Consider the following 25,117-nt stretch of genomic DNA (forward strand, 5'->3'; position numbering starts at 1 on the left):
GATGCTATTAAGGAAAACTAATATGGTTGCTAATGGTCAAAAATCAAATGAGGTTTTTATATTTTCCCAAAGAATTTTACTATCCTCCCGTAGATTCTATTTTCTAGAAATAATACTCAAGTGACTGCCAAATTGATCGTACCACACTACATATCATATGAAGTTTGAATAACTAAAGCACATAAAACTCTTTTTGACAATTCAATTCATTCCCCCAGTTGTCATCATCATCATCATCATGTTCAGCTCCATCTCCAATACAAACTTGGTCGGCAGCAGCACCACTGCAAGTGACTCTGGTCATCTGCAAGAAATACATAGCCAAAGATGATGTGTTCTTCCATGCCCGGTGCATCGATGCATTTATTGGACTGATGGCAACAACAACTGAGATAAGAAGATGATCATGCAAAAAGAATAAAACATAGATTGGAAAAGAAAATGGAAAACAAACCCAAAGAACTGAGGACTGCTATTCCTGTTCCTGTTGCTGCGATGCCACGGATTCGATTTCCTGATCATCAGTTCGTATGTAAGGAATATGGGCAATCTTTGGCCAGTCAGCTCCCTCATCCTTTCTGCACCGCTCGCTCAGTGATGGGCATTGCAAGATAATCAATTCTTTCAGCAACAATGGCAGGCCATTCTCGGGCAGTGACTTGATTTCAGGACAGTTATGGATTTCCAACTTCTTGATGGAGAAAATGTTGGCCAAATTAGCAGGAAGGCTCAGCAGTTTTTCACAAAATGAGAATTTAAGTTCTTCCAGGGAGGGTAACTGTTGAAGCCACTCCTCCTGCTCGACTGTGAAGGAAGCAAGATGCTTGCAATACCAATACCGCAGTATCCGTAGAGTGTGGATTCTTCCAAACATGAGCCTCATATTATCAAGAGGGCATCCGTCGGTGCTGAAATAAGAGAGAGATCTCAAGTTCTGCTCATCACTTGGTTGGTCCCACTGTAAGCCCGGCTCATACAAGTTAGGACATCCTTCAATCGTTAGCTCTCTCAGTTTGGGAAGGGAACGAATCCCACCAGGTAATCTCAACTCTGTGCAATTAATAAGCCATAAAACATTGAGATTGCTGAGGTTAGACAGACAAACTGAGGCTCTATGTTTGCAATCACGAAGCTCCACAAAGTCGAGAGAGGTTAGCGACTGGAGACATCCAGATAGATCACAACCAAGGTCGCCAGAGTTCCATACCCTTAGAATTTTTAGAAACGACGTAGTCAGGTAAGGAAGAGGTGCTTTTCTCAGCTTCATGCAATTATAAATGTGGAGTTCATGAAGACGAGGTAAAAACTGCCTACTGTGTGCTTCAGACCACTCTTCGCATCCCTCCAATAACTCCAATTTCAGAAACTCCAATGCCGGGAAGACTGGATCAGCATTCTCATAGAGTTCAACTCCAATGAGTTTTAGCGCAGGCATCGCCAGGACGTGCAGATAATTGAGAAAGGGAAGCTTTCCAAGAGGTGGGAGACTGTCGAGCCTTTTACATGAAGATAAAGTCACAGATACCAGGTTGATGAGACGATTGGTGACCAACCAAGTTGGATACCTCAGACCTCCATAAGAAGTGATCACAAGCTGTTTCAAACCACATGCTGGTTCAAGGCCTTCAAGTATAGCCATGTCCAGGTCTCCACGACGGTCTTCCCTATCCTCAGTCCAACAGTTTGACACCTCATTGAGCTGATGTTTATCCTTTAATTGTGCCTCCATGGCCTCCTCCATGCTTTCCACATTCTCAAGATTCCTTATGCACAGCCGTCTTCTGAGATTTCTCAAGTGCTTCAACTCTCCTATCTGGTGCCCTCTCTTTCTCGCAACCTGGAATTCTTCTAATTCCTGAAGGTTGGTCAGTTTCCCAATCCCATTTATTAGGGAGATTGTTCCAGGTTCAGCATAAAAGTATCGTAAGCTGATTAGTCTGTCCATTCCTTCTGTTAGCTTGTATAAAAAGAAGCACCCCTTCACATTCAGCACTTGTAGATGGCACAGCTTAGAAAACGATTTGGGCAGCTGTCTGATCTTAGTGTGAGAAATGTCCAAATATCGAAGGTGTGATAGGTCACAGATTGCATCCGGTAACTTCTTTAATCCAATTCGAACATATGACAAATCTAACACCCGCAGGCTCTTGATGTTTTCTAAGATGTCTTCTAAGACCGCATAAAACTCCCTAGGATTATACTCATGAAAAAATATAAGAGTTCTTACCTTCCTAAACTTGTGCACTTCTCTCACTGCGTCAAGTTTAGCAGCTGTAAAAGTTAAGTGGCGAACGGTTGGTGGAATTTCCACAGGCTCATCATCATTGACCACACAACATTCATCCAGTGAAACACACACAGCCAATTCTCTGATCAAGTCATGCATCATGTATCCGCCATCCTGTTTACTCAGAAAGAAGTGCCTGTCAGCTAATTCGTCAAAAATCTGGCTCCCAATATCCTCTAAACTCGTTCTACCCACAGATTTGGATTGGATAAAACCTTGAGCAATCCACATTTGTACTAAACGTTCCTTCTGGAAGATGTAAGCCTTGGGAAATACAGAAGCATAAGCAAAACATTGTTTCAGATTTGTGCTCAGGTGTTGATAACCCAACCCCAAAGATGGAAGGATGTTATTCACAGCAAAATCTTCTTCCCACCATTCGCTTTCCAAGACTGCGTTCCAAAATTTCTCATCTAATCTGGTTCTTAGCAAACTTCCCAGTGCCTTTCCGGCTAAAGGCAAGCCATGTAGCTTTTGCAATATTTGTTGACCAATTAATTGCAGCTTTGCTTTCAAATCTGGTTCGAGCTCCTTATCGCCAAATGCACAAAGCTCGAAAAGTCTCCCAAAATCATGCTCCTCTAGAGGCTCCAGGTGGATCGGGTTCATGGTCCCCATAATCTCTGCTACTTTTGGACTCTGAGTTGTTAGCAAAATTGTGCTACCTTTGGCCCCGAATGTTAAGGCACTACCCAGTTCCTTCCAAGTCGTTCCCGTTTCATCCCATACATCATCCAGCACAATCAAGAACCTTTTATCCTTAAATTCATCTTTAAGTTTCTTGAGCATGGCAGCTGAACTGATGTTGTCCTCAAAGACTCCACCTGGAGAGTCATATATCAGCTCTTTGAAAATCCTCTTCAACTTGAAATTGTCAGAGACATAAACCCACTTCCGCTTGAAATTGTTAGCGACCCTTTCATCATTGTAAATAAGTTGTGCCAGAGCTGTCTTGCCTACTCCTCCGATGCCTACAATCGGAAGAACTCCAAGACTAGGATAGCTGCTACTCCCAGCACCCTTGTAACCAAAATCAGGTTCATCATCTAAACGCAGCAGCATATCTAGCATCTTGTCCCTCTCTTTATCCCTTCCGATCACTTCCTCTCGCATGAATGAGCTGGTCTCCCTGGTTGCAGATTTTCCCTTTGCTATGTGCTCATCCACTTCATCTGTCTTGCTGTCAATGTCGAGAAAAATTTCATCGATATCCCCCACAAGATTCTTCAACCTTTTAAGTTCATCATCCGAGACAAATAAATTCTTGATAAATCTACGAGCTGAGGACACAAATGCAGCCATCTTGCTACTGTCTTGCAACTCTTGAAGTTCTCTGACTTCGAACTCATCCAGTACATCATCAGCCTCATAAGCAGCATCTTTGAGTTCCCTTAGCCAATTGACCAGCACTTGGCTCTTGATAGGCTTCCCCTCGGTTGCATGGATCACAGCTAAAATGCGAGGAAGACTGTCCTCCACCTTCTTCAGCATGGTCCTAACATCCACCAGCATGTTGTCATTGTCAGAAGTAAGGGAGAGGGCCTTGTCTCCCATCTTGTCCTTAACCTTACCCACAACATACCGTGCAAACCATTCTCCCACCATCATAACCATACCTCCTGTACCCATTAATGTGAATACTTGCACTGCATGGTGTGAGGTCGTTCTTATTAGGATACGTAATGGAACAAGGGAAGTCTCAAAGCTTCAAATGCACAAGTCCAATCTATTCACCTGGCTAAGTTCTGAAGTTCTAAATGACATGTAAGAAAGTAATGATATGTGCGGCCACTAGATTCACATAGCATACTGCAGTCACAGAAGAAAAAGGAGATGTACGATTTGGCCAACTAACATTTCTCAATCTTTTTAGAAAAACCCTTTTCATTTAATAGATAACTTTTACCGACTAATAAGCTATTTCCAAGAATGTCGGTTAATTGAAATGATCTTAAGATTATGTTGAGAAAATACGACTAGTAGATCCTTAACTGAATCCAATGAAAATTATGAGGTCCCAATATCCAAATCCTGAACAAAAAGAAATAGATCCTATCCAGAAATCCCATACCAACAACCATCATATATATAACTGATGTCAATAATTTTTTTTAGAAGGAAAAATATATTCATTTAAATTTCAAAATGCTCATAGAGCAAAGACGACAACATTGCATGCCTATCAAAATTGCCTTCCCAAAAGGCTCTACAATTAGACACCATTCCCCAGTTAATTAGCCTACATTTTAAAAAAGTAGTTTCTAGAGCCACTTATTTATTTACTTATACAAAGGAATCATATGACAGCATCATATAAGTTCTTTTTCTAGAGATATAATTAACTTTCAACATTGAGGTCTTTTTCTAGAGATTGAGAATCCAAAATTGATTCTAGAACAATAATTTACAAGACAACTAAAGATATAATGTTTTTTGAGATGCATCCTAATCAATTTAGGAATACTTTTAACCTTGAGAAACTAATAAATTTGTTTTTAGTGTTGAGTCAAAGGTTTAAGAGTTTACTAAAACTGGATATCAACGTGGTAGTAGTCATTCCAACAAAAACCAGTCTCCACCATAGCCACTCTACCTTACTTTTAAACATGTCTAATTCGATTATACACCATAGCAACAAGATGTCTTACTTCAAAATACTTCCTAGACAAAATTAATATGTATGTATATGATTAAGAGCAATTCAAATGAACAACTGTGGCCAGTAGACATATCCGATCAAAAGAAGCAAAGAGAACAACTGTCTAGCTATCTCCCTGGCTGCTTGACCAGATGTTATAACTCCAAAAATTGGGTATCCTCGAAAAGAATTAGGATTCCCAAATTTCGGACATGATCGAAAAAAGGGACGTCCACCATAAAGAACAAACCAGTATTTTTTTTTTTAGGAATGATGATTATTTACAGTTCTAATATGGAAATGATTTGGCATCCAAACAAAAAAAAAATGCAGAAATTCTGGTTAAGTACTCTATCAGGTCAAAATAGCTTTAAAAAAATGGTTTTTTCAGATCTAAAAAGGAAATACTTTCGGGCCTGTAATTAAAAAAAATGAAACAGTAATACTATTTGTTTTCTATTTTAATCTAAATAGCAAAGTAATAGACAGGAAACCCATGTACAGTAGCAAGCTTGTGCTTTTCCGATCGAAGATTTGCAAAAGTAGAAATCTCGTCAGATAACAAAGCAAATAAATCGATACTCCACCATCTGATGTGAGTATTTTTCCGGTCCATAACCTTATTCAGCTGCGAGGAAGACGAAAGAAATCTACCATGGGCATCAAGAAGAACACCATTTGCCACCCGAAAAAAGGGGGAAAGAAAAGAGGGGGAGGGGGGGGGGGAATCGCAATGCGATACATACGAAGGAAAGAGTTGGCGCGAGCATACTTACATTATGGCCTCAGGCAAAAAGTGACTGGTCGATAAGAGGCGAGCGGAGGCTTTGTGGAACAGCGAAGCGACAATGAAGCTGTGGCATAGACGATTCAGCAAGAGCTGACAAATTGCCGGCAGAGAGTTGTTGCATCAGAGAACGGCACTCACCGCCTCTCTCTTAAACAATTAACACTGGTCGATCCTCTACCTGCTTCAAGGTTCTCATGCGGCGTAGTCGTTTGATAGAATAATACCGGTTCAATTATGGATGGATGGATGGATGGATGAAGTAGATGGAATGTTATTTTTCTTTTTAAAATTAATGATGAATACAATATATTGTGATACAATAATTCACATCTCCACATGCATTTATAAAAAAAAATCAAAAACTAAATCATATAAATAAATATCACATCATCAACAATACATCAATAAACTATCGTATATAACTACCACAAGCATGACAAAAATGTGCATTGACAGAAAATATGACTAACTACTCGGTTTCGGAAAGGTCAACAAAGAATCAAAAAAAGATGACACGTAACGCTATCTACGGCTTCCGTCTGCTACAGTAGTCATTGCTGGCAATTGAGATCCAAATTGGGGACTACAATTTCTTCTTCATCTCAAACTCTTTTCCTCCTGCAATAAACTATTTAAGCATTGCCAAACTGTTACTATAGAAATTTTTATAATGTTTCATTGCCAAATTTCTGTAATCTGATAGAAATTTTCTTTCAAGCATTCAGAAGCCACTGGTTTCCTAAAATCGTCGTGTGCGCTTCCGAATGACTCGGTCAAAGAGAGTAAGTGAATCATGAATCAGGCTTCGATCGGGCTCGGAAACTTGCAAAGAATGGCCCACTTCTTTGAATAAAATGAACAAAACGTGAGATAGTAGACATCTTTCGTCAGCATCTTTATATTGCGTTCCCAAAAGGGCGGGTTTATTTTTGGAATCTATGACATTGAATAATTTGAAGTCAACGCTTTGAAGCAGCCCACTATACGATCAGCTTAACGTGGACAACTACGTCAGCATTGATCGAGAGATAGCTGGTCAAGGTCTTTCTACATTAATCTCGAGGCCACATGAGCCTACCGACGCTGCTCCACAAAGAAGCACAAATCAATTCCAAAACAAAAATCATCCGACGTTCTTGAAGGGTTTACGAAATCGCACAAGTAGTTCAGGCTGTTCTTTTTACTATAAAATGACATACGAATCCTGACTGCCGGACTAATGGCAATGAAAAAAAGAGCCAGAGGGGAGGAGAAAGAAGAAGAAGACGGCGAGCAGGGCAGCGAGTTTGCCAAGCTACCGCAGGAGTGCGTCCTCCACGTGCTCGCCTTCACGACACCTCGTGATTCGTGCAGGTCGGCCGTCGTCTCCAAGGCTTTTCTCTCCTGCACGAGCTCCGACGCCCTGTGGGAGCGCTTCATACCCTCCGATTATGCCGAGATCCTATCGCGGGCCGTTCATCCCGTGGAGTTCTCCTCCTCCTCCAAGAAGGAGCTCTATTTCGGCCTCTGCAAGCCCATCCTCATCGACGGCGGCAAACTGGTGCGTGAAATGATCCCTGACAACTCCCTTCCTTGGCTTGGAAATCATTCCATCTAAAAATTGCTTACTATTCAACTCGAAATTTGATTCTCAATTTAGTTTTTTTTTATCATATTAATCCTTTAACAGTAATTAAATTAATGATGTAGCAATCGAATTCTTTCTTGCATCTACCGATTGTCAGTTCGAACTAATCTAAAAATTTAGATATATTCTATTTCATTTAATTCTCTTATTTTTCTTTCCGTTGGTCTGATAATTGATTAATATGGCATACGTGTCGATAAGGTCAAGTAAAAGTATACTTCTGTAGCTACGATTCACTCGACTGTCAACGATTGCTACGGAATTGTAATCAAATTATTTGTATCATTAGCATTAACAAGGAAGACGAAACAATAAGAAAGGCATCAAATTACATAGCTCTTCTCGACCAATACTTGTTCTTCTCCATAAGAGAAATGAAAAGCTTCTCCTGGAATGACAATTTCTCTTCGATGTCAGAGCTTTCATTTGGAGAGATCGACCGGGGGCAAGTGTTACATGGTGCCTTCGAGCAGCATGTGGATGGCATGGCGGGACGTATGGCGACATTGGAGATGGATCTCACATTCAGACTCCAGGTGACTGCTACTTCCACTACTCGTACACTGAACTGAAAATAACACAATACATTTGCAAGCATTTCTAAGTAGCGAGAGAAGGACATGCATATACTGGTGGCCACCTGATTGAACTATGAAACAATTTATTTCACAGTATCGATTCATTTAAAGCTCGATTGAGATTTGCTCCAAAGTTGGAGGAGGAATGAATTCAGTGACCCATTAGAAATTTCACATATTTAAGTTAATAACGTCGTCACTTAATTCATTTTGGATCATCAGGTTTGGAGAGGTGACAGAACTTGTATCCGTTTGTTGGCTTGAAATGACTGGCAGCATAGACAGTGGGCTGCTCTCTAAGAAGACGTGGTATACAGCTTATATGGTCTTCAAGTTGGCCTCCGGCGCATATGGCCTCAATTCCCCTCCGCAGAAAGTCTCGGTCAGCTTGGGAACCTATTCATCCGATAGTTTCATTACTCTACAGCAGGATGACGACGATGATGACGACGACCAAGAGGAGGAGGACGAGAAAGGGAAGAGGAATCTGAGGGACGATGGTTGGATGGAGATCGAGTTGGGTGATTTCTACAACGATGAAGGGGATAAAGGGGAAGTAAGCATCCACCTGAGGCAGTACGAAGCCCTGCATTTCAAGCATGGACTACTCATCGATGGACTTGAGTTCAGACCCAAGATTTAAGGAGGACATGCATGCGCACTAGCCAGAAGGAGACTCGATGACTCTTTTAAAGAACTTGAACCTTGCTTTTCATGATCCATTTCATCATGAGCTGATAGAGAGAGAAACTCTGGGCTTCTAAGCTTATTTCATATATAATAAACTTCACTGTTATTAATCGTACTAATTATTTTGTTAGAAAAAGATTCTAGTCATATGATTTAGTATTTTACCATGAAACTTTTTTCATTCGGAGTTGTTCTCCTCTGATTCTGAGAACGATAACATGCTTGTGGATGTAGAGGACAGACTTGCTCGAATCCAAGCTATGATCCATGCAGCCGAGGGGAAGCCGATGGAGAGCCGAGTACTGACCGATTGGCTAGGGGAACTCAAAGATGATGCTTATGATAAGGATTACAATTATGCTGCACAATGTTCAAAAAGTCTCCAGCAATCAAAGAATCGTGCTGACCAATCTACTGTCGAGACGCGCTCAGAGAATTGCAAGAGTTCTGCCGAGTCCTAGAAAACATCAAGAGCCTGCGAGTGTTGGATTTGTCATACAGCCCACATGGTGGTCAGACGTTACCAGAGGCTATCTGTGACCTCCCACGTCTTCGGTAATGAGACCATTCTCACACTATGATCGTACGACTGCCTAAATCGATGTCTAGGCTTTGCCACCTGCAAGTGCTGAATCTGAAAAGGTGCCATTTGAATGCAAGAGATGACATGGTTTGAGGACACCTCATGGGAGAGTCGAAGGACCTAAGAAGTATCAGGAGGCGACTTACTGTACAGAAGCTTGAGAATGTCGAGAGCAAGGAGGAGGCCGCGGAAGCAAAATTAAAGGAGAAAGAGAACCTCGATCAACCGTTGTTGTCCTGGGATCCTGGCGTAGGAAGCCAGGGGAGAGATGTGATCGATCTTAGAAAGCTTACGATCGACCGCTATGGGGATCCGACATATCCAACTTGGTTGGTGACCGCCAATCCGCGTCTCATAAATCTTGTATCTATCTTCCTCGGTGGCTGTGCAAATTGTCAAAGTCTCCCACCCTCGGGGCAGCTTCCCTTTCTCGAGGGTATTACACATCGAGTTAATGCCTACTGAAAGCGAATCGGAGTTGAATTTTACGGCAGATTCTGATCCGGTCTTTACGGAGGAACGGCAGAGAGTGAAAATGAATGTACAGGCACCTGAGAACAGAGTGGGAAGAAGCTGAGCATGCCCGAGGACTAGGAGATGGATTCGGAGAGCTTGGAGAAGCTGAGCTTCTTGAGCCGGTTGCTCATCGGGTTGCTGCACTTCAGATCGACAACTTCCACAGTGTAACCGTGGCCTTTCTTCTCCACCTTATCCGTACCAGAGTTCCGAGCCATGGGACTGTCACCAGACCCTAATATCGGAACTCGATGGCCATTTTTGCGTGTGCTGTGTCGGCGTTTCTGAGCATCCGCGCAGTGATCCTGCCCGATACTGCTGCCGCTGCTGCCACATCCATCTGCTTGATTTCTCCTTCGCGATGCTTTCCCAGGAGCAGCACCGCAGGGTACGAAGACGGGACCTGTTTGTTGTCTTCTTCGAGCAGAAGAAGATGCTTGTTCCGAGCGCTTCATGGATTCTAATTCTCGAGTCATCAGGGAGCCAATGGTGCCGGTTGTGCCGACCTCGAGAGAGCCTTCGCCATCGTCACTGACATCCATGTTATGTCGATGGCGAATTGATCCTGCAAGCTGTGGATCGGCGTTATGAATTCCGAAAAGAGTTCATCAAAAGTTTTCCTTTTTCTTTCGAATAAAACAACACAAAAATAGAAGGATAGAGGATTCGGAGATTTGATTCACTCACAGAAACTAAATATCACAAAAGCCAGAGGTCGGAATTCTTCACCGGAAGCATTCTCTCGTTCATAAAGATCTTACCAAAGACCGATGGAATCTATCATCAGATATCATACGATCCAACAAGAACAACTCCAAGACGTCAAAAATCTAGGAAAGAAACATAAAGAGATGGAAGAGTGCCACTCCTCCTGTAAAGCTATCCATGAAGAGAGAGCCACGGCATTATTGCAAGCAGACGCTTCTGATGACATGACTTACAGAGATTGGGGGCATAGGTGAAACCATAATTAATACACATCATAAAGCATCGAGCAACTTAAGGCCCCAAAAGCATAAGTTTAAGATATCATGGCCAACCAAATCCTGAATTCACTGTGCAAACCACATGCATGCATGAATACACCGATCCAAATAAAACGTTTAGGTACATATAAAACAATGATGTGTCTGGTTGAGGTTGGGTCCATCGTCCTCACAATGCCTTGGACCTCAAGGTGGAATTCGATCACCAAGGAGTACTTTTTGGAGCTTTCCTAATTCAAAATTTGTGATTGAGATCTATCTTTTAACTACTACTATGCAAGAACATCAAATGATCCATTAATATTATGGCTGGTTGCATTTGATGAAGGATGGTGACAAGAGCATCGCAGCCTTAGTGTTGTAGTATATTTATGCATAACGAAAAATGGTATCCGCTATTAGTTTGTTACATGTATAAATTAAGAGAGAGAAATAATAATAATAATAATAATAATAATAATAATAATAATAAAAGATAAATTAGTTTCAACGCAACTAATCTATTAATTTTGTTAAGTTTAATACTTAAGCTCAAATTAATAGTCTTTATCTTTTTTTAGTATAGGATTAAATTAAGATGTTATAATTTCTTTATTTAATGGCTTAATATTTTTTTAAGCCCAAGATGGTTCAAAATTAAAGTCTAATCTGATTCATGTGAAACATAATTTGGTGATTATATTTTTTCTTATTCGAGTCTCTCTCACTATAGCCAGTCACATATAATTTATGGCTCAATGAGATACTTTTGTCTACTAACTTTATTTAAGATCGACATTCATGAGTCGTCAATTATTATCCCAATTATTAATGTCATTCGTTTGCTGAAACAAAGACAATACATTTGTCGATCGAGAGATCGGTGGCTGTGCAGCTCTCGTTTCACGTGAATTCTTCGAGAACGCCAATCATGTGAAAGAATTCATACACCGTTCTTAAATCAGCTCACCACTAAAAACCATCCCCCGCGTGCATCTCAAACATGTGTGTCCTATTTGATGTGGCAATTTACGATACCACTCTTCCCAGAATCGAGTTCCTCATCTCACAAGGGTAATCTCCAATGTCCCCCAACATCCATCGTCAGATTCCCATTATGATCCCTTTCCTTGTCATCTCCAACCTCACATCGCTTGCTTGGATCACACACATCATCATCATCATCATGTTGATTCCGCTCCTTCCCCCTCTCTAATACCAACCTTGGACGACTCCTCACTTACAGTTCACTCCTCGCCTCTCTCACAAAGAAAGGCCAAGCCTTCAAGTCTACTCTATTCCCCTTCACTCTCCCCCTCCTCTCTCTCCAACTTCCTCCTCCTCCTCTTCTCCTCTCAACAACAACCATTTCAAGATCCCTCAACCCAAACCACCCCTTCTCCTCCCCTCTTTGACCTTTCGTTCCACAATCTTTCCCTCCTCCCATTTGCTACATTCCTTCTTTGTTCCGTCAAGATCCAATTTTTGTCTCTCTTTAAATGGCTACTTCCACCTCCAAACCCTCTTCTAGGCTCTCCAAACCCTCTTCCTCCTCTTCCAAATCCCAATCTTGCTCTTCCTCCTCTTCTGGCCTTTCCTCCCATGTCGCCATGGTGGAGCTCAAGTCGCGGATCCTCGCGGCCCTCGCGAAGCTATCCGATCGCGACACCCACCAGATCGCCGTCGACGACCTCGAGAAGATCATCCGCACCCTCCCCGCCGAGGGCGTCCCCGTGCTCCTCAACGCCCTCGTCCACGACCCCTCCCTGCCTTCGCCCACCCCGCAAGACACCCCCGGCTCCAAGCACCCCTCCTTTCTGATCGCTCGCCGCGAGTCCCTCCGCCTCCTCGCCCTCCTCTGTGCCGTCCACACTGACGCCGCCTCCGCCCACCTTTCCAAGATCATGGCCCACATTGCCCGCCGCATCAAGGACTCGGCCTCTGACTCCTCTGTTCGCGATGCCTGCCGCGACGCCGCGGGCTCGCTCGCGGCGCTCTACCTTCGCCCCTGGGTCACGGCAGCGGCTACGACGGAGGACAGCGCTGGCGGCATCGGAGGGTCATCTTCGATGGTGGCGCTGTTCGTGAAGCCGCTGTTCGACGCCATGGGGGAGCAGAATAAGGCGGTGCAAGGCGGGGCAGCCATGTGCCTTGCTAGGGTGGTGGAGTGTGCCGGGGTTAACGATGATGGTGGGGAGGGGGAGGAGGGAAGGGTGACGGCGTCGGGGACGATGCTCCACAGGTTGTGCCCCAGGATCTGTAAGCTTCTTGGAGGCCAGAGCTTTCTTGCCAAGGGGGCGTTGCTTTCAGTTGTCTCTAGCTTGGCGCAGGTCTGTTCGTGGATTCTTTGAGTTTCTTGACATTGTCTATATAACCTACCAATGCAAATTGTTTTAGTAGGCATTAAGCACTTACGTTAGAACAACCTCCTGGGTTTGTATGTGTCGACGATGATGATGGCATTCAAGGTAAACCACATTGTGCGATCTGAACTGGAGATCAGATCCATGGAATTTTCCTCTCTTCTTTCGGTTAATCTGTCCTTAATGGTCTCATTGAAGCCAATGGGATTTTCCATATTCTCATTTTTGTAGTCTTGATTATGGGAAATTTATGTTGGTTTTCTTCTCTTCTGAACTCCTGTTGTCTGATTAAATTCTTTCTTGAATGGGAACAGAGAAGTCAACAATGCTTTTGATTTTTTTTTTTACTTAATTGATCCTTTATGCTGCTCTTACTTCATGGTATCCTGTTTGTCTTCTTTCTTCTTGACGCTTATGTAGTCATGTTCTAATTTAAGAATGGATACATTTTTAATGGTTTTCAAATCTTGTCTAGTATGGTTTATCTCAATTTCAGCATGTTTCGTCATCTTTGCAGAGAAGCAGCTTGTTTTTTTAATTTTATACATCAGAGTTGGGCAGCGTCAGATATATCTTGTAAATGATCTTTGGTGTTTAATAAACTTATCTGACGTATGCTTTGGTTTTTTAGAGTGTTAATAAGAACTGATAAACCAAAAAAAAAAATTTTAAGATGTTGCCTATTTTTCTCCTCAAAGAAACATATTCACTGTTTGAAATCAGTAGTCAATTATTCCACTTGTAAAATAACACTGAATCTTTTTACCTGAGCTTTAAATGTATGTCTTCTTCATCAAATAAACAATTTCAAGATGGAAATGATATTTTGAATCCTCGATTTTTATTTTTATTTCTGTTGTAATTTACTAGTGTTTGGTCAGGGGCTTCTATTGGCAATATATCATTTCCTAGTATTCTTGACAGAGAAAAGTGCTCTCTTTGCAGACACCAAGAGAACAGGCTAGAGTTTCTGAAGGAAATCAGATTAGATTAGGTTGGTCCAAACAGAATACTTACCATTTTGTTTTTCAGGTAGGAGCGATACATCTGCAGAGCATGCAACAACTGCTGCAAATTGTTCGTGAATGTCTTGAAAGCAGTGAATGGGCTACCCGTAAGGCAGCTGCAGACACATTGTGTGTCTTGGCCTCTCACTCGAGTCATTTGCTTGGTGATGGAGCTGCAGCAACAATAACTGCTCTTGACGCTTGCCGTTTTGATAAGGTGTCTCTTTTATTAATGCATCAATTACAAAATATGTGCTTACACTTGATATAGTCAGTTGAACATAATTTTTAATGGAAGTTTGTCAAAGGCTATACATCTTGTTTTGCTAGGTCTGTCAATATCTTGCATTATCCATTTTAGGTAAAACCTGTCAGAGATAGCATGATGGAGGCACTGCAGCTATGGAAGAAGATCAAAGGACAAGGAGAGGGTGGAACATCAGGAGACAAAAAAGGCATGTGCTGAGCGTTCTGACATTTTAAACTTATCCTTCTTTTCCAGTTTCTGTTACTTCCTTTTTTCTGACCTGCAGATTCTAGAAACTCTGACTTAACTGATAGTGAGGAAAAGGCAACTCACAAGAGGTCCAACTCTAATAAGAGGTCAGAAACTTTGAAAAACTCATCTGCTGGTTCTTCACCCAGTGAAAATGATTCTGTATCCAGAGGAAAAGGCACTAATATGCCTGAGAAAGCAGTCATACTGTTAAAGAAAAAAGCACCATCTTTGACTGACAAAGAATTGAACCCAGACTTCTTCCAAAAGCTTGAGAAGAAGAGTTCAGATGACCTGCCTGTAGAAGTAGTGTTACCTCGTAACTGTTTGCAGTCTTCCCATTCACAATGTGAAGAAGGACCAGAAGCAATTTATAGTGATTCAACGGAAACACCAAAGCATAGTGGAGCAACACTCCAGCAATCGGATGACATTCATGGACATAATAATGCTAATTATCATAATGCAGAGAAACGACTGGGGGTTCACAATAATGTGCAAGACTCGGATTATTTTCCTAGGGGGAGATGGATAGAGCAAAGAGGTATCAGAGCAAAAGAATCAAAAGCAGAGGATTTTGATGGTGACGATAGATTGGAGGTCTGTCAGAAAGATCCCTCTCCTGGCTGTCTTAATGTCCCTAGATCTGATGCTCATGCTGAAGGGTCCTTTATGAGCAATAAAGCGAATTGGTCTGCCATACAGAGGCAGCTAGTCCAATTAGAGAGGCAACAAATCAGTCTTATGAACATGTTACAGGTTTGCCATAAATGAAGTTGCTAGTTTTTCATTATTTTTTATGTAACAATAAATTATTTTTTCTTTCCTTCATTTAATGATTTAGTAGCTCATTTTTTTATTGCTTTTAGCAGATTGTTAGACTGCATATCCTTTTAGTGCCTGTTGGCTCTCAAGATTGGTCTCATTATGTTTTTCGTTGTTTATGAAGATTGATTTACAAAGAGTAGTTTTATATTTCTCATTCATGTTTAGATGTGTTTCTACAAGTATCTTGTTTCTTTTTCTTGCACTTTATGATAATTTGTTGTTCTAAGATAATATTCCTCAAACTTTTCCTACCTTCAGCCTATAATTGGACTTTTTGAAAACTTTCTCACTGTATGCTGTCCATTTATTCAATTCTTGCTCCACCTCTTAATGTGCCACAAATACTGATTGGTTTGCCTCATATAATTGATTCATCTATTGTGTGATATCACTATTTACATTTGCCTTTTTTTCTTTAAATAACAGTATAAGATCAAGTTGATAACTTAATTCTTTTTTCTGTCTTTTAGTCGCTTGAAGAAGTGGTATCTTGGTAAAGGTGACTTCATTATGTGATCCACTTGTGTTAAAGGATCAAATATGGTTGCAACTTTGATATTGTACCTTTTTCTTGTTTATACAATATATTCAGGCGCACTCCGCCTTGGATATTCAGAAGCAATTGTTCATGCACAGGTACTTCCTTCTAACACAAGCAACTACTGAAACGATGTGTGAATGCATACCGATGTCATGTGAATACCACTGATGCGAGTAAAGCCCACTGTCACATTGAAAAGATTTTCTGGGATTTGGACAATCACATTGAGAAGATTTTTCTGCCTGTTACCATATGCCTGATATACATGTTGCCAGCTGGCAAGCAGCTCACCTGTTGCTTTTGTATTGCAGGACTTTATGGGAGGTTCCCATGATAGCATGGTAACTCTAGAAAATCGTGTGAGGGGTCTTGAGAGAGTTGTTGATGAAATGGCCCGTGATTTGGCTATTAAACCAGGAAGGAGAGGTGGAAATATGATGCAGGGATTCGATAAATCTCCAGGTAGGTCTTCAGGCAAGTACAATGGCCTTCATGATTGCTCCAACTCAAAATTTGGCAGGGACAGTGACGGGCGGTTCCCATTTCCAGAGAGGTTTCTCTCATCAGAAAGTATGGTTTCTGGAGTAAGGAGACGAGGTTCTCCTTGGAGGTCAGAATCTGAAACATGGGATTACCATGGTGCCTCAAGGAATGGTGTCGTGAACTCTAGGAGAGGGTTCAATGCTGTTCCAGTGGATGGTAGAGTACCTAGATCTGAGCATGACGCTGATCAAGTTGGTGGCAGGTGGGCCTGGGATAAGGGACCAGGACCATTTAGGCTTGGTGAAGGGCCTTCTGCAAGAAGTGTTTGGCAAGCCTCAAAGGATGAGGCTACTTTAGAAGCTATCCGAGTAGCTGGGGAAGACAACATAACATCCATAACTGCAGCACGAGTAGCTGTTCCTGAATTAGATGCTGAAGGTATAGCAGATGATAATCTGGGGCTGGACAAGGGTCCACTTTGGGCTTCGTGGACTCGTGCGATGGATTCACTTTATGTTGGCGATGTTGATTCAGCTTATGCAGAGATTCTGTCTACTGGTGATGACTTATTACTTGTAAAGCTAATGGATAAATCTGGTCCAGTATTTGATCAGCTCTCTAATGAAATAGCGAGCGAAGTCTTTCGTGCAATTGGACAGTTTGTTCTGGAAGAAAGCTTGTTTGATATAGCGCTTAGCTGGCTCCATCAGGTATCATTATTGATATACAAATATTTATTTGATTGTGTTTCAGTTATTCTCTATTACAATATCTTTTATAAAATATTGTGCAAATAGTTGGGCAATTATGGTTTTATAGTTGTTGTTGATATTATTGTTGTGCAAATAGATTAAATTCGTTAATGCACAAAGCTAGATTATATTGATTCTTTTTTGTGTTTGGGGTGTATATGATTTATCTTGATTATTAAGGTAGACTTTTGTGAAGTTGACAAAAGTAGTACACTTGTTTACACCCATGTGGTTAAGCATGATGAAGTTTTCTTTTCTGTATTCCTACTATGGTGTTTAAGAGAAAAATTAGGAAAATATACCAACTTATTTGACATTATTCATGGCAGAGCACGTGGAGAATAGGAGAATGTGCCAACTTATTGGACATTCTGTATTCCTGTTAGCTTTCTGATATCCACAAACAAATTCTTCAGTATTTGGAGCTTGTGGAAAATCCACTAGTTCATCTGAAAGTTGAGTTCGTTTCAGCTGTGCAAATGTTAGTTTAGCATCTTTCATTTTGGATAACTAAACTGCATGATGATGTTTCTTTTTCTTTCATCTAAAAATAAAATGCCAAAGGTCTAACGCAAGAGACATGTTTCATATTTTTTTTGTTTTATTGTATTTTAAGAATAGATCTCTATTTCAGATGTTTCTTGAAGCAAAAAGCCTATCTTTTAAAGAAACAATTACGAGACCATGCGATCCGAACATGCAGTCATTTAAATTCCCACTTTTGAGTGCTACTCTTTTGTGGCGTCCACAAAGCTTTTGCTCATTAAAAAAAAACAAAAAGACAATAAATCAAGTTTGCCTTTCTTTTCATTTATTTGCAAAAAGAAAGTAAAGCTCAATGGGGACTTTTTGCGGAAATTATGTAATCGTTCAATGTTTGCTTTTGTAGTTATCGGATCTTGTCGTGGAGAATGGAAGCGAGTTTCTCAGCATCCCCCTCGAATGGAAGAGAGAGATGTTGCTGAATCTTCGTGAAGCTTCTGTTTCAGAACCACCAGAATATTGGGAGGGGACACCACCGGATCAGCTAATGATGCATTTAGCGGCTGCATGGGGTCTCAACTAGCAACAGCATATTAAGTAGCATGTAACAAGTTTCTCATGGGTGTCTAATTCTATTTTTTTCATCAGCTTTGGCTCATTAGAAGGATAAGATAGCGTATGTAATGGAATCTACGAGAAAAATATGGAGCTTTTCTAGCAGAAATGTGACGACACACTTGTGAGGAGTCACTCGTTCTTTACCAATCATCTCTGTTGATTGTGGACAAAATTACTTTTTTGTTGAGCCGAGAAGAAAAACAAATCAGGGAAGCTAACACGGAGAGATGATGCTTTCCTGATGCATGTAGAGCAGATAACTTGGCATGTATCACTTTGGAAATCTTGTTGCTCAGTTTGCTGTTGTTGGTGGTGGAAAACGTAGATATCGATGAACAATCTTATTAAGGAAACGTTCTTCTTGTTCTGTTGTGTTACATCCGACACGGGAATTTCCAAGCAACTCGACCAAGACAATTTGATTGGTTGGATCAAAGCAACCACCCTCATCATGTGCATCCTACCCACATTTGACGTCGTCAGCGGCTGCAGCATATCCTGGAGACTGGCCAACTTTGTCAACCCACATCATAGCACTTCCAAAGAAAGATGTGGTCTTCACAGCAGATATGTTCTTTTTTGTTGTGATAGAGGGCCGCAGGAATCACCATTCACATCCGTGCCAAATCGAAAGCTTAAATCCATGGCGGGACTCGTGATAGGAGGATGGTTCGCGTCTATCTTCTTTGCCAGATTGGCCGATCAGGTCGGCTCCTACATCGGAAAGCAGCTCAAGTATCAGAAGGGTGCGAAGAACAAGCTGAACAAGCTGGAAGTCAATCTCAGAAAGATACATGCCGTGATCCATGCAACCGATCTCGGTCGCCACCAGAAAGAACACTTGGAAGCCTGGTTGTGTGAGCTCAAGGATGCCGCTTTCGAAGCAGAGGACGTGCTGGATGGCTTCGAGTACCAGATCCTCAGGGACACAGCAAAGGGCAAGGACAAGGTGCACACCAACTTCTCATCCGCTTCTGCTAGTTTTGCCCAGTCGACTAGTGTCTTTTTTAAGCGTCTATTTTTCCGTGATGAGGATCTAAATGAACTGGACAAGGTTATCGACAGATTCGATAAGATTGTGGCAACGATTGGGAACTTCCTGTTACCGTCAGATTTAGGTGCTCAGAACCAGAAGCATGGGGTTTTATGTGCCGATGCGCAAAGCGATGTGCCGGAGTGGAGGGAGACGACCTCCATCATGAACGAATCGGAAGTTTTGGGCCGAGAACACGAGATCAACAGTCTCGTACGCTTGTTGCTGATGCCTGACGTATCATCGAGGTCCAACAACGAGAGGTTCTCTGTGGTGTCGATAGTTGGGATCGGAGGGGTGGGAAAGACCACCGTTGCACAATGTGTCTACAATGATAGCCGGATCGATGATCATTTTGATGTGAAATTATGGGTGTGCGTCTCAGAAAAATTCGATGTGAGAAGGCTCACAAGAAAGATGTTGGAGTCCGTTTGCCGAGACAGTCGCCACCATCTCACAAATCTGGATACACTCCAAGAAATTCTCAAGGATAAGCTAAAGGATAAGCAGTTCTTAATTGTCCTGGACGATGTGTGGAACGAGGTGAGAAGTAGATGGGAGACCCTCCGGAAACCATTTCATTTTGGAAAGGAGGGTAGCAGAGTTTTAGTTACCTCGAGGATTCCAATGGTAGCAAATAATATGGGCACCAGGGCACCGGTAATCCTTAAGGGCTTAAATGGTGCTGACTACAGGAAATTCTTCGAACGATGTGCATTCGGTGATGCCAACCCCGACGATCATCCGAAATTGAAGTTGATTGGAGAGCGGATAGCCAACAAGCTTGTTGGTTCACCCTTAGCAGCAAAGACCGTGGGGGGGGCATTGAAGTCCAAGTTAGAGGAAGAACACTGGAGGAGTATCATGGAGAGCAAACTGTGGCAAATGCAACAAAAAGAGGATGACATCTTCCCAGCATTGAGGTTGAGTTATGAGCACTTGCCTACTTCCGGCCTGAAACAATGCTTTGTCTACTTTTCTTTGTTTCCCAAGAATTACTGCTTCGAGAAAGACAGACTGGTGCGTATGTGGATGGCACAAGGTTTTCTCCAACCTGGTGAACGAGGGAGGAGACCGGAGGACGTAGGCGAGGACTACTTTGATGAGTTACTGCATCGGTCCTTCTTTCAGGACTCATTGAACGGTCAGTCTGGCAATTACGTGGTTCATGATTTGCTGCATCAGCTTGCCGAATCTTTATCTGCACATGAGTACTGTAGAGTTGAAGACGATGAATCAGAGGAAATTCCAGATAAGGTACGTCATGTCTATGTTAGTTCAAGCAATCTGGCTAAGCTTTATGAGACCGCACCCAAGCTGAAAAATTTGCGCAGCCTAGTAGTGAATGGTAGTTTACTGGATACGGTTGCCAAGTCCAAGCTCATGGATTTCATTGAAGTCACACTGAAACTACTAAAACGCCTTCGAGTCATTGTATTCGATGGGCTAGCGCTGGATGTATTGCCGGAGAGCATTGGTCACATGAGACATCTCCGGTACCTAGAAGTTCCAGGTGGCCAGTTCATAGATTTGCCCAAGTGGATCTGCAGGCTTTACCAGCTACAAGGGTTGAGTCTCCAGTTTCGTTCACCGCTGCATCTGGGCAGGCCTTTACCGAGAGGGATGCACAGATTAGTCAACATGCGTTATCTGAATATAAATCCAGAAAAGGTTTCCACTATCGTCGAGATTGGCAAGTTGAGATCCCTCCAAGAACTACGAGAGTTTCATGTAAGGAAGAAAAATGGATACGAGCTAGGACAGTTGAGGGACATGAGGCAGCTGCGAGGACAATTAAGCATTATGAATCTGGATATGGCGGGAAGTTTAAACGACTGCAGGGCAGCCGAGTTAGACAATAAAGAGCACCTTAGTGCATTGCATTTGTACTGGGGACAATTAGGAAGAAAAGATAACGACAAGCATGAGGAGGTACTGGAAGCCCTTCGGCCACATCACAATCTCACTGAGTTGAGAATCATAGGCTACATGGGGACCGAGTCTCCAAGTTGGCTGGAGACGTCGTGGTTGTCCAATCTGGAACATATTGAATTGGAGGATTGCCAGGGCTGGGAAGTCTTGCCACCGCTTGGGCAGCTGCCGTTCCTCAAAATCCTGCATCTCAAGTCTCTCAAGTTAGTAAAGCATATTTGCTCTGGATTCTATGGAGGGCATAGCATAGCGTTCCCCTTGCTGGAAGAGCTGCTGTTCAGTGATATGGGTGAATGGAGGCAGTGGTCAGGTGTAAAGGCAAGCTCTCAGTTATTCCCTCGCCTCCGTAGGCTGCAGATTGACCGCTGCCACAAGTTAAGGGGATCACTTGTTTTGCCTACCGTGCTTGAAAGACTTCATGTTGTGCTATCTGATGATGTTACCTGGGAATCATACAAAAAGCCTCATGTCGTGCTATCCGATGATGTTATCTGGGAGAGTAGTGAAACCAATGATATCTCTGCAATTCTGAAACTTAGCATAGATAATATCTCACTTCTCACTAATTGCCTTCCAGCTGAATGCCTTCCCTCACTCCAGAGACTGGATGTTGTTTACTGCAGCTCCCTTGAATCCTTTACCGATGAACAAGAGAAGTGGCTCCAGAGGCTCTCCTCCCTTGAAGAACTAAGATTCAGCGACTGCGACAATCTAACCAGACTGCCAACAGATCTGAATAGCCTTGTATTGCTGAAGACACTGCACATCGAGGGGTGCCCAAAAATTGACTCGCGGCCTGAGAAGGGCATTTAGACATTGCGGGATATCGTCAGAAGATGAGCAACTGGTTGCAAGCCTTGGGGGTTAACCCTGCTTCATGCTCCGCATGTTGCAAGCCTAAATTTTGGGCACTACCATCTTCTGCATTTGGTAAGTGCATTACAACAGCATCATCAAGACATACTCTTCTTAAATTGTCTCTATACTTATCAAGACCATGTTTCTTATACAAATACCATTAAAATACAAAAAGATTTATATCTTTCCTATTAAGAAGAAAACAAATAACAAGAAGACAATTAAAGGAACAACACTGCATCTTCTGAACAATGTAAACAAGCGATTAAGAAAATGAACACAACGAAAAATCTCTGAGATGACGTAAATCATCTTTTGGCTACAAAAGAATAGACGCCAATCTAAATTTTCACAATTAAATAAGAAAAGAAGTTCATATTTACAATTTTGTAAGTGACTCTAGTGGTTAATTCCTTGCTATTTAATCATTCAGAACCTTACAGAGTAGAGTTTCTTAGCAACTGTGCTCTCAACTTGCAGGTTTACTAAGTTGTGTTTTAATTTTTGTCTATCCTTGTGGTCAGATGAGATTGTCTATTCCCAATATGATCAAACCGTATCACTTCGAACGAGAGAAGTGGCTCCAGAGGCTCTCCTCCCTTGAAGAACTAAGATTCAGCGACTGCGACAATCAAACCAGACTGCCAACCGATCTGAATAGCCTTGTATTGCTGAAGACACTGCACATCGAGGGGTGCCCAAAAATTGACTCGCGGCCTGAGAAGGGCATTTAGACATTGCGGGATATCGTCAGAAGATGAGCAACTGGTTGCAAGCCTTGGGGGTTAACCCTGCTTCATGCTCCGCATGTTGCAAGCCTAAATTTTGGGCACTACCATCTTCTGCATTTGGTAAGTGCATTACAACAGCATCATCAAGACATACTCTTCTTAAATTGTCTCTATACTTATCAAGACCATGTTTCTTATACAAATACCATTAAAATACAAAAATATTTATATCTTTCCTATTAAGAAGAAAACAAATCACAAGAAGACAATTAAAGGAACAACACTGCATCTTCTGAACAATGTAAACAAGCGATTAAGAAAATGAACACAACGAAAAATCTCTGTGATGACGTAAATCATCTTTTGGCTACAAAACAATAGACACCAATCTAAATTTTCACAATTAAATAAGAAAAGAAGTTTATATTTACATTTTTGTAAGTGACTCTAGTGGTTAATTCCTTGCTATTTAATCATTCAGAACCTTACATAGCAGAGTTTCTTAGCAACAGTGCTCTCAACTTACAGGTTTACTAAGTTGTGTTTTAATTTTTGTTTATCCTTGTGGTCAGATGAGATTGTCTATTCCCAATATGATCAGACCGTATCACTTCGACAAAGGATGATCGGAAAAGATTCTTCAAGAGTCTCGGGTGCAAGAAGCACATGATGAATACCACCAAAACCTATGACTACAAAGTGAATTAAGTGTATCCAGGAGGGACAAAGTATGGGAAGCATGCTGAACAGAACAGAGTAATTTCAGATTTTTGTTATGTTTGGTGATATCATTCTTGAAAGCCCGAGATATTGACATGTAAGGATCAAGCAAAATCATTCAGACAACCAATGCTGTTTTTTTCATGAAATCAATAAGTGAAAACCAAATTTCATATAACAGATTTGTGAGCAAATTGATAAAGGTCAGTTCCAGCCATTGTGAGTCTTACACTGGGGAGGTTACAGTTCTTTCTGAAATCTGTAGCATCTCGGTTCAATCTCATATCGAAATAGGTAAAGACTTGGATTGGCATATAAAAATATGATGGATATATTACGATTAAGTTGGATTTATGTATTTTGGGTCAATAATTTATGTTCGATAAAAATTAATAAATCAATTATTTTATTAAATCGAGTCATGGCAAGTGATTAGTTGATTACTTCCGGCCTTGGCATTGCTTAATGGATCCATCTGCTTTACAGACAACCGTGGCAATGATTTGGGTTCGTATGGTTATCCAGAACCAGCATTGATCGTTGATCATTCCTTACAAAGTTAGCATTCTTATGTTCGAAGCATCCACTTTACACCTAACTAAATGATCATACATTTATCTAAATGTTCTATGCATTTCCGAAGACAAGACCATACATGGTCGGGCAAGCAACACTATCAAGTTGAGTTTATCATTTCAATATATTGTAACAAGGAGTATAATTTTAGCCCATACCGATGTATTGAGCCCTATTTGTGCTATTTACCGAGATGCATCGATGTTATGTCCAAAATTATTAAAAAAATAAAAAAATTCTGAAAAAAATATTAGATTAGGATTTTTAAGCAAAAATAAAAATAAATTTAGTATAATTTTAGCAAAAATAATGTAAATTAGAAACGAATTATGTCATTTATCTTTTTCATACTTTAAAAAGTAGTTTTGTGGTATGTTTCGGATCATCCTTCCATTAATATTGAATTATCAAAAAAAATATTTAAATTATTATATTACTTTTTATATAATTTAAACTTGAATATTGAAATGAATTAAGTAATTAATCAATGGACATACTTGGTTCTACCACCCAAAGAATGACAGGACTCCATGAGTGATGGATCAAAGTTCTTAATCCTATGTATCTGTATATTAATATAATATATTTTTTGAACTCATTCTTGAAATTGATTTTACAGCATAGTATACTGATACATCATATCAGTGTACTTAGAGCGAAAATTTGAGAATCAGAGAAAGATGTGAGCGAAAAAGAGTTTGAGAGAATTTAAAAAATCAAAACGAGTGAAATGAGTTAAAAAGAGGGGGGAAAGTGTTTAGAAACTCTTTTATAAGTCTCAAATGGTCAAATTGATCATTTAAAATAGAACAATATCAATCCTTGATCGATAACAATTGAGATTTAAATGTATCGATCAAGTCGGTAACAATCAAATTTCGGTAACAATTGAGTTACTCAATATCACTTAGCAAAGAGATGTACTAGTATCCTATAGAACTAATACGTAACTCCTGATATGAGTGGTACATATTGATTCAGCAAACCTTGGATTATATAATTCTTTAATATAAAATTTCATG

At 41.1% G+C, this 25,117-nt stretch overlaps 5 protein-coding genes across 5 annotated transcripts; 3 read left to right on the forward strand and 2 right to left on the reverse strand.

Moving 5' to 3' along the window:
* Positions 1 to 33: 33 nt before the first annotated feature.
* On the reverse strand, positions 34 to 5,879 carry LOC135648599 (putative disease resistance protein RGA4). The gene is made up of 3 exons (XM_065166422.1): positions 5,702 to 5,879; positions 455 to 3,933; positions 34 to 304 (listed from the first exon to the last, which is right to left on the reverse strand). The coding sequence occupies exon 2, from the start codon at positions 3,914 to 3,916 to the stop codon at positions 473 to 475; it is 3,444 nt and encodes a 1,147-aa protein (XP_065022494.1). The 5' UTR covers positions 3,917 to 3,933; positions 5,702 to 5,879; the 3' UTR covers positions 34 to 304; positions 455 to 472.
* A 917-nt stretch (positions 5,880 to 6,796) lies between these two features.
* Positions 6,797 to 9,323, forward strand: LOC135649182 (F-box protein PP2-B11-like). The gene is made up of 3 exons (XM_065167336.1): positions 6,797 to 7,255; positions 7,760 to 7,878; positions 8,143 to 9,323. The coding sequence occupies exons 1-3, from the start codon at positions 6,935 to 6,937 to the stop codon at positions 8,561 to 8,563; spliced, it is 861 nt and encodes a 286-aa protein (XP_065023408.1). The 5' UTR covers positions 6,797 to 6,934; the 3' UTR covers positions 8,564 to 9,323.
* A 460-nt stretch (positions 9,324 to 9,783) lies between these two features.
* On the reverse strand, positions 9,784 to 10,251 carry LOC135649978 (uncharacterized). Its single transcript, XM_065168995.1, has one exon. The coding sequence runs from the start codon at positions 10,249 to 10,251 to the stop codon at positions 9,784 to 9,786; it is 468 nt and encodes a 155-aa protein (XP_065025067.1).
* A 1,502-nt stretch (positions 10,252 to 11,753) lies between these two features.
* LOC135649181 (microtubule-associated protein TORTIFOLIA1-like) lies at positions 11,754 to 18,392 on the forward strand. Its single transcript, XM_065167335.1, has 6 exons — positions 11,754 to 13,004; positions 14,070 to 14,261; positions 14,406 to 14,499; positions 14,578 to 15,299; positions 16,221 to 17,102; positions 18,034 to 18,392. Exons 1-6 carry the CDS (start codon positions 12,174 to 12,176, stop codon positions 18,208 to 18,210), a joined length of 2,898 nt encoding a protein of 965 aa, XP_065023407.1. The 5' UTR covers positions 11,754 to 12,173; the 3' UTR covers positions 18,211 to 18,392.
* Positions 18,393 to 18,526: 134 nt separating this feature from the next.
* Positions 18,527 to 23,697, forward strand: LOC135649180 (disease resistance protein RGA2-like). Its single transcript, XM_065167334.1, has 3 exons — positions 18,527 to 22,140; positions 22,593 to 22,919; positions 23,372 to 23,697. Exon 1 carries the CDS (start codon positions 18,577 to 18,579, stop codon positions 22,021 to 22,023), a length of 3,447 nt encoding a protein of 1,148 aa, XP_065023406.1. The 5' UTR covers positions 18,527 to 18,576; the 3' UTR covers positions 22,024 to 22,140; positions 22,593 to 22,919; positions 23,372 to 23,697.
* Positions 23,698 to 25,117: the final 1,420 nt, after the last annotated feature.

Source organism: Musa acuminata, chromosome BXJ3-9 (assembly GCF_036884655.1).
Source record: "Musa acuminata AAA Group cultivar baxijiao chromosome BXJ3-9, Cavendish_Baxijiao_AAA, whole genome shotgun sequence".
NCBI classification, from domain to species: Eukaryota; Viridiplantae; Streptophyta; class Magnoliopsida; order Zingiberales; family Musaceae; genus Musa; species Musa acuminata.

Excerpts from the sequence above, each read along its gene's own strand:
- LOC135648599 (XM_065166422.1), bottom strand. The coding sequence starts at position 3,916 with ATGGGTACAGGAGGTATGGTTATGATGGTGGGAGAATGGTTTGCACGG.
- LOC135649182 (XM_065167336.1), top strand. The coding sequence starts at position 6,935 with ATGGCAATGAAAAAAAGAGCCAGAGGGGAGGAGAAAGAAGAAGAAGAC. Across the intron at positions 7,256-7,759 it reads TCATCGACGGCGGCAAACTG|AGCTTTCATTTGGAGAGATC; the intron begins GTGCGTGAAATG and ends CTTCGATGTCAG. Across the intron at positions 7,879-8,142 it reads ATCTCACATTCAGACTCCAG|GTTTGGAGAGGTGACAGAAC; the intron begins GTGACTGCTACT and ends TTGGATCATCAG.
- LOC135649978 (XM_065168995.1), bottom strand. The coding sequence starts at position 10,251 with ATGGATGTCAGTGACGATGGCGAAGGCTCTCTCGAGGTCGGCACAACC.
- LOC135649181 (XM_065167335.1), top strand. The coding sequence starts at position 12,174 with ATGGCTACTTCCACCTCCAAACCCTCTTCTAGGCTCTCCAAACCCTCT. Across the intron at positions 14,262-14,405 it reads ACGCTTGCCGTTTTGATAAG|GTAAAACCTGTCAGAGATAG; the intron begins GTGTCTCTTTTA and ends TATCCATTTTAG. Across the intron at positions 15,300-16,220 it reads GTCTTATGAACATGTTACAG|GACTTTATGGGAGGTTCCCA; the intron begins GTTTGCCATAAA and ends TTTGTATTGCAG.
- LOC135649180 (XM_065167334.1), top strand. The coding sequence starts at position 18,577 with ATGAACAATCTTATTAAGGAAACGTTCTTCTTGTTCTGTTGTGTTACA.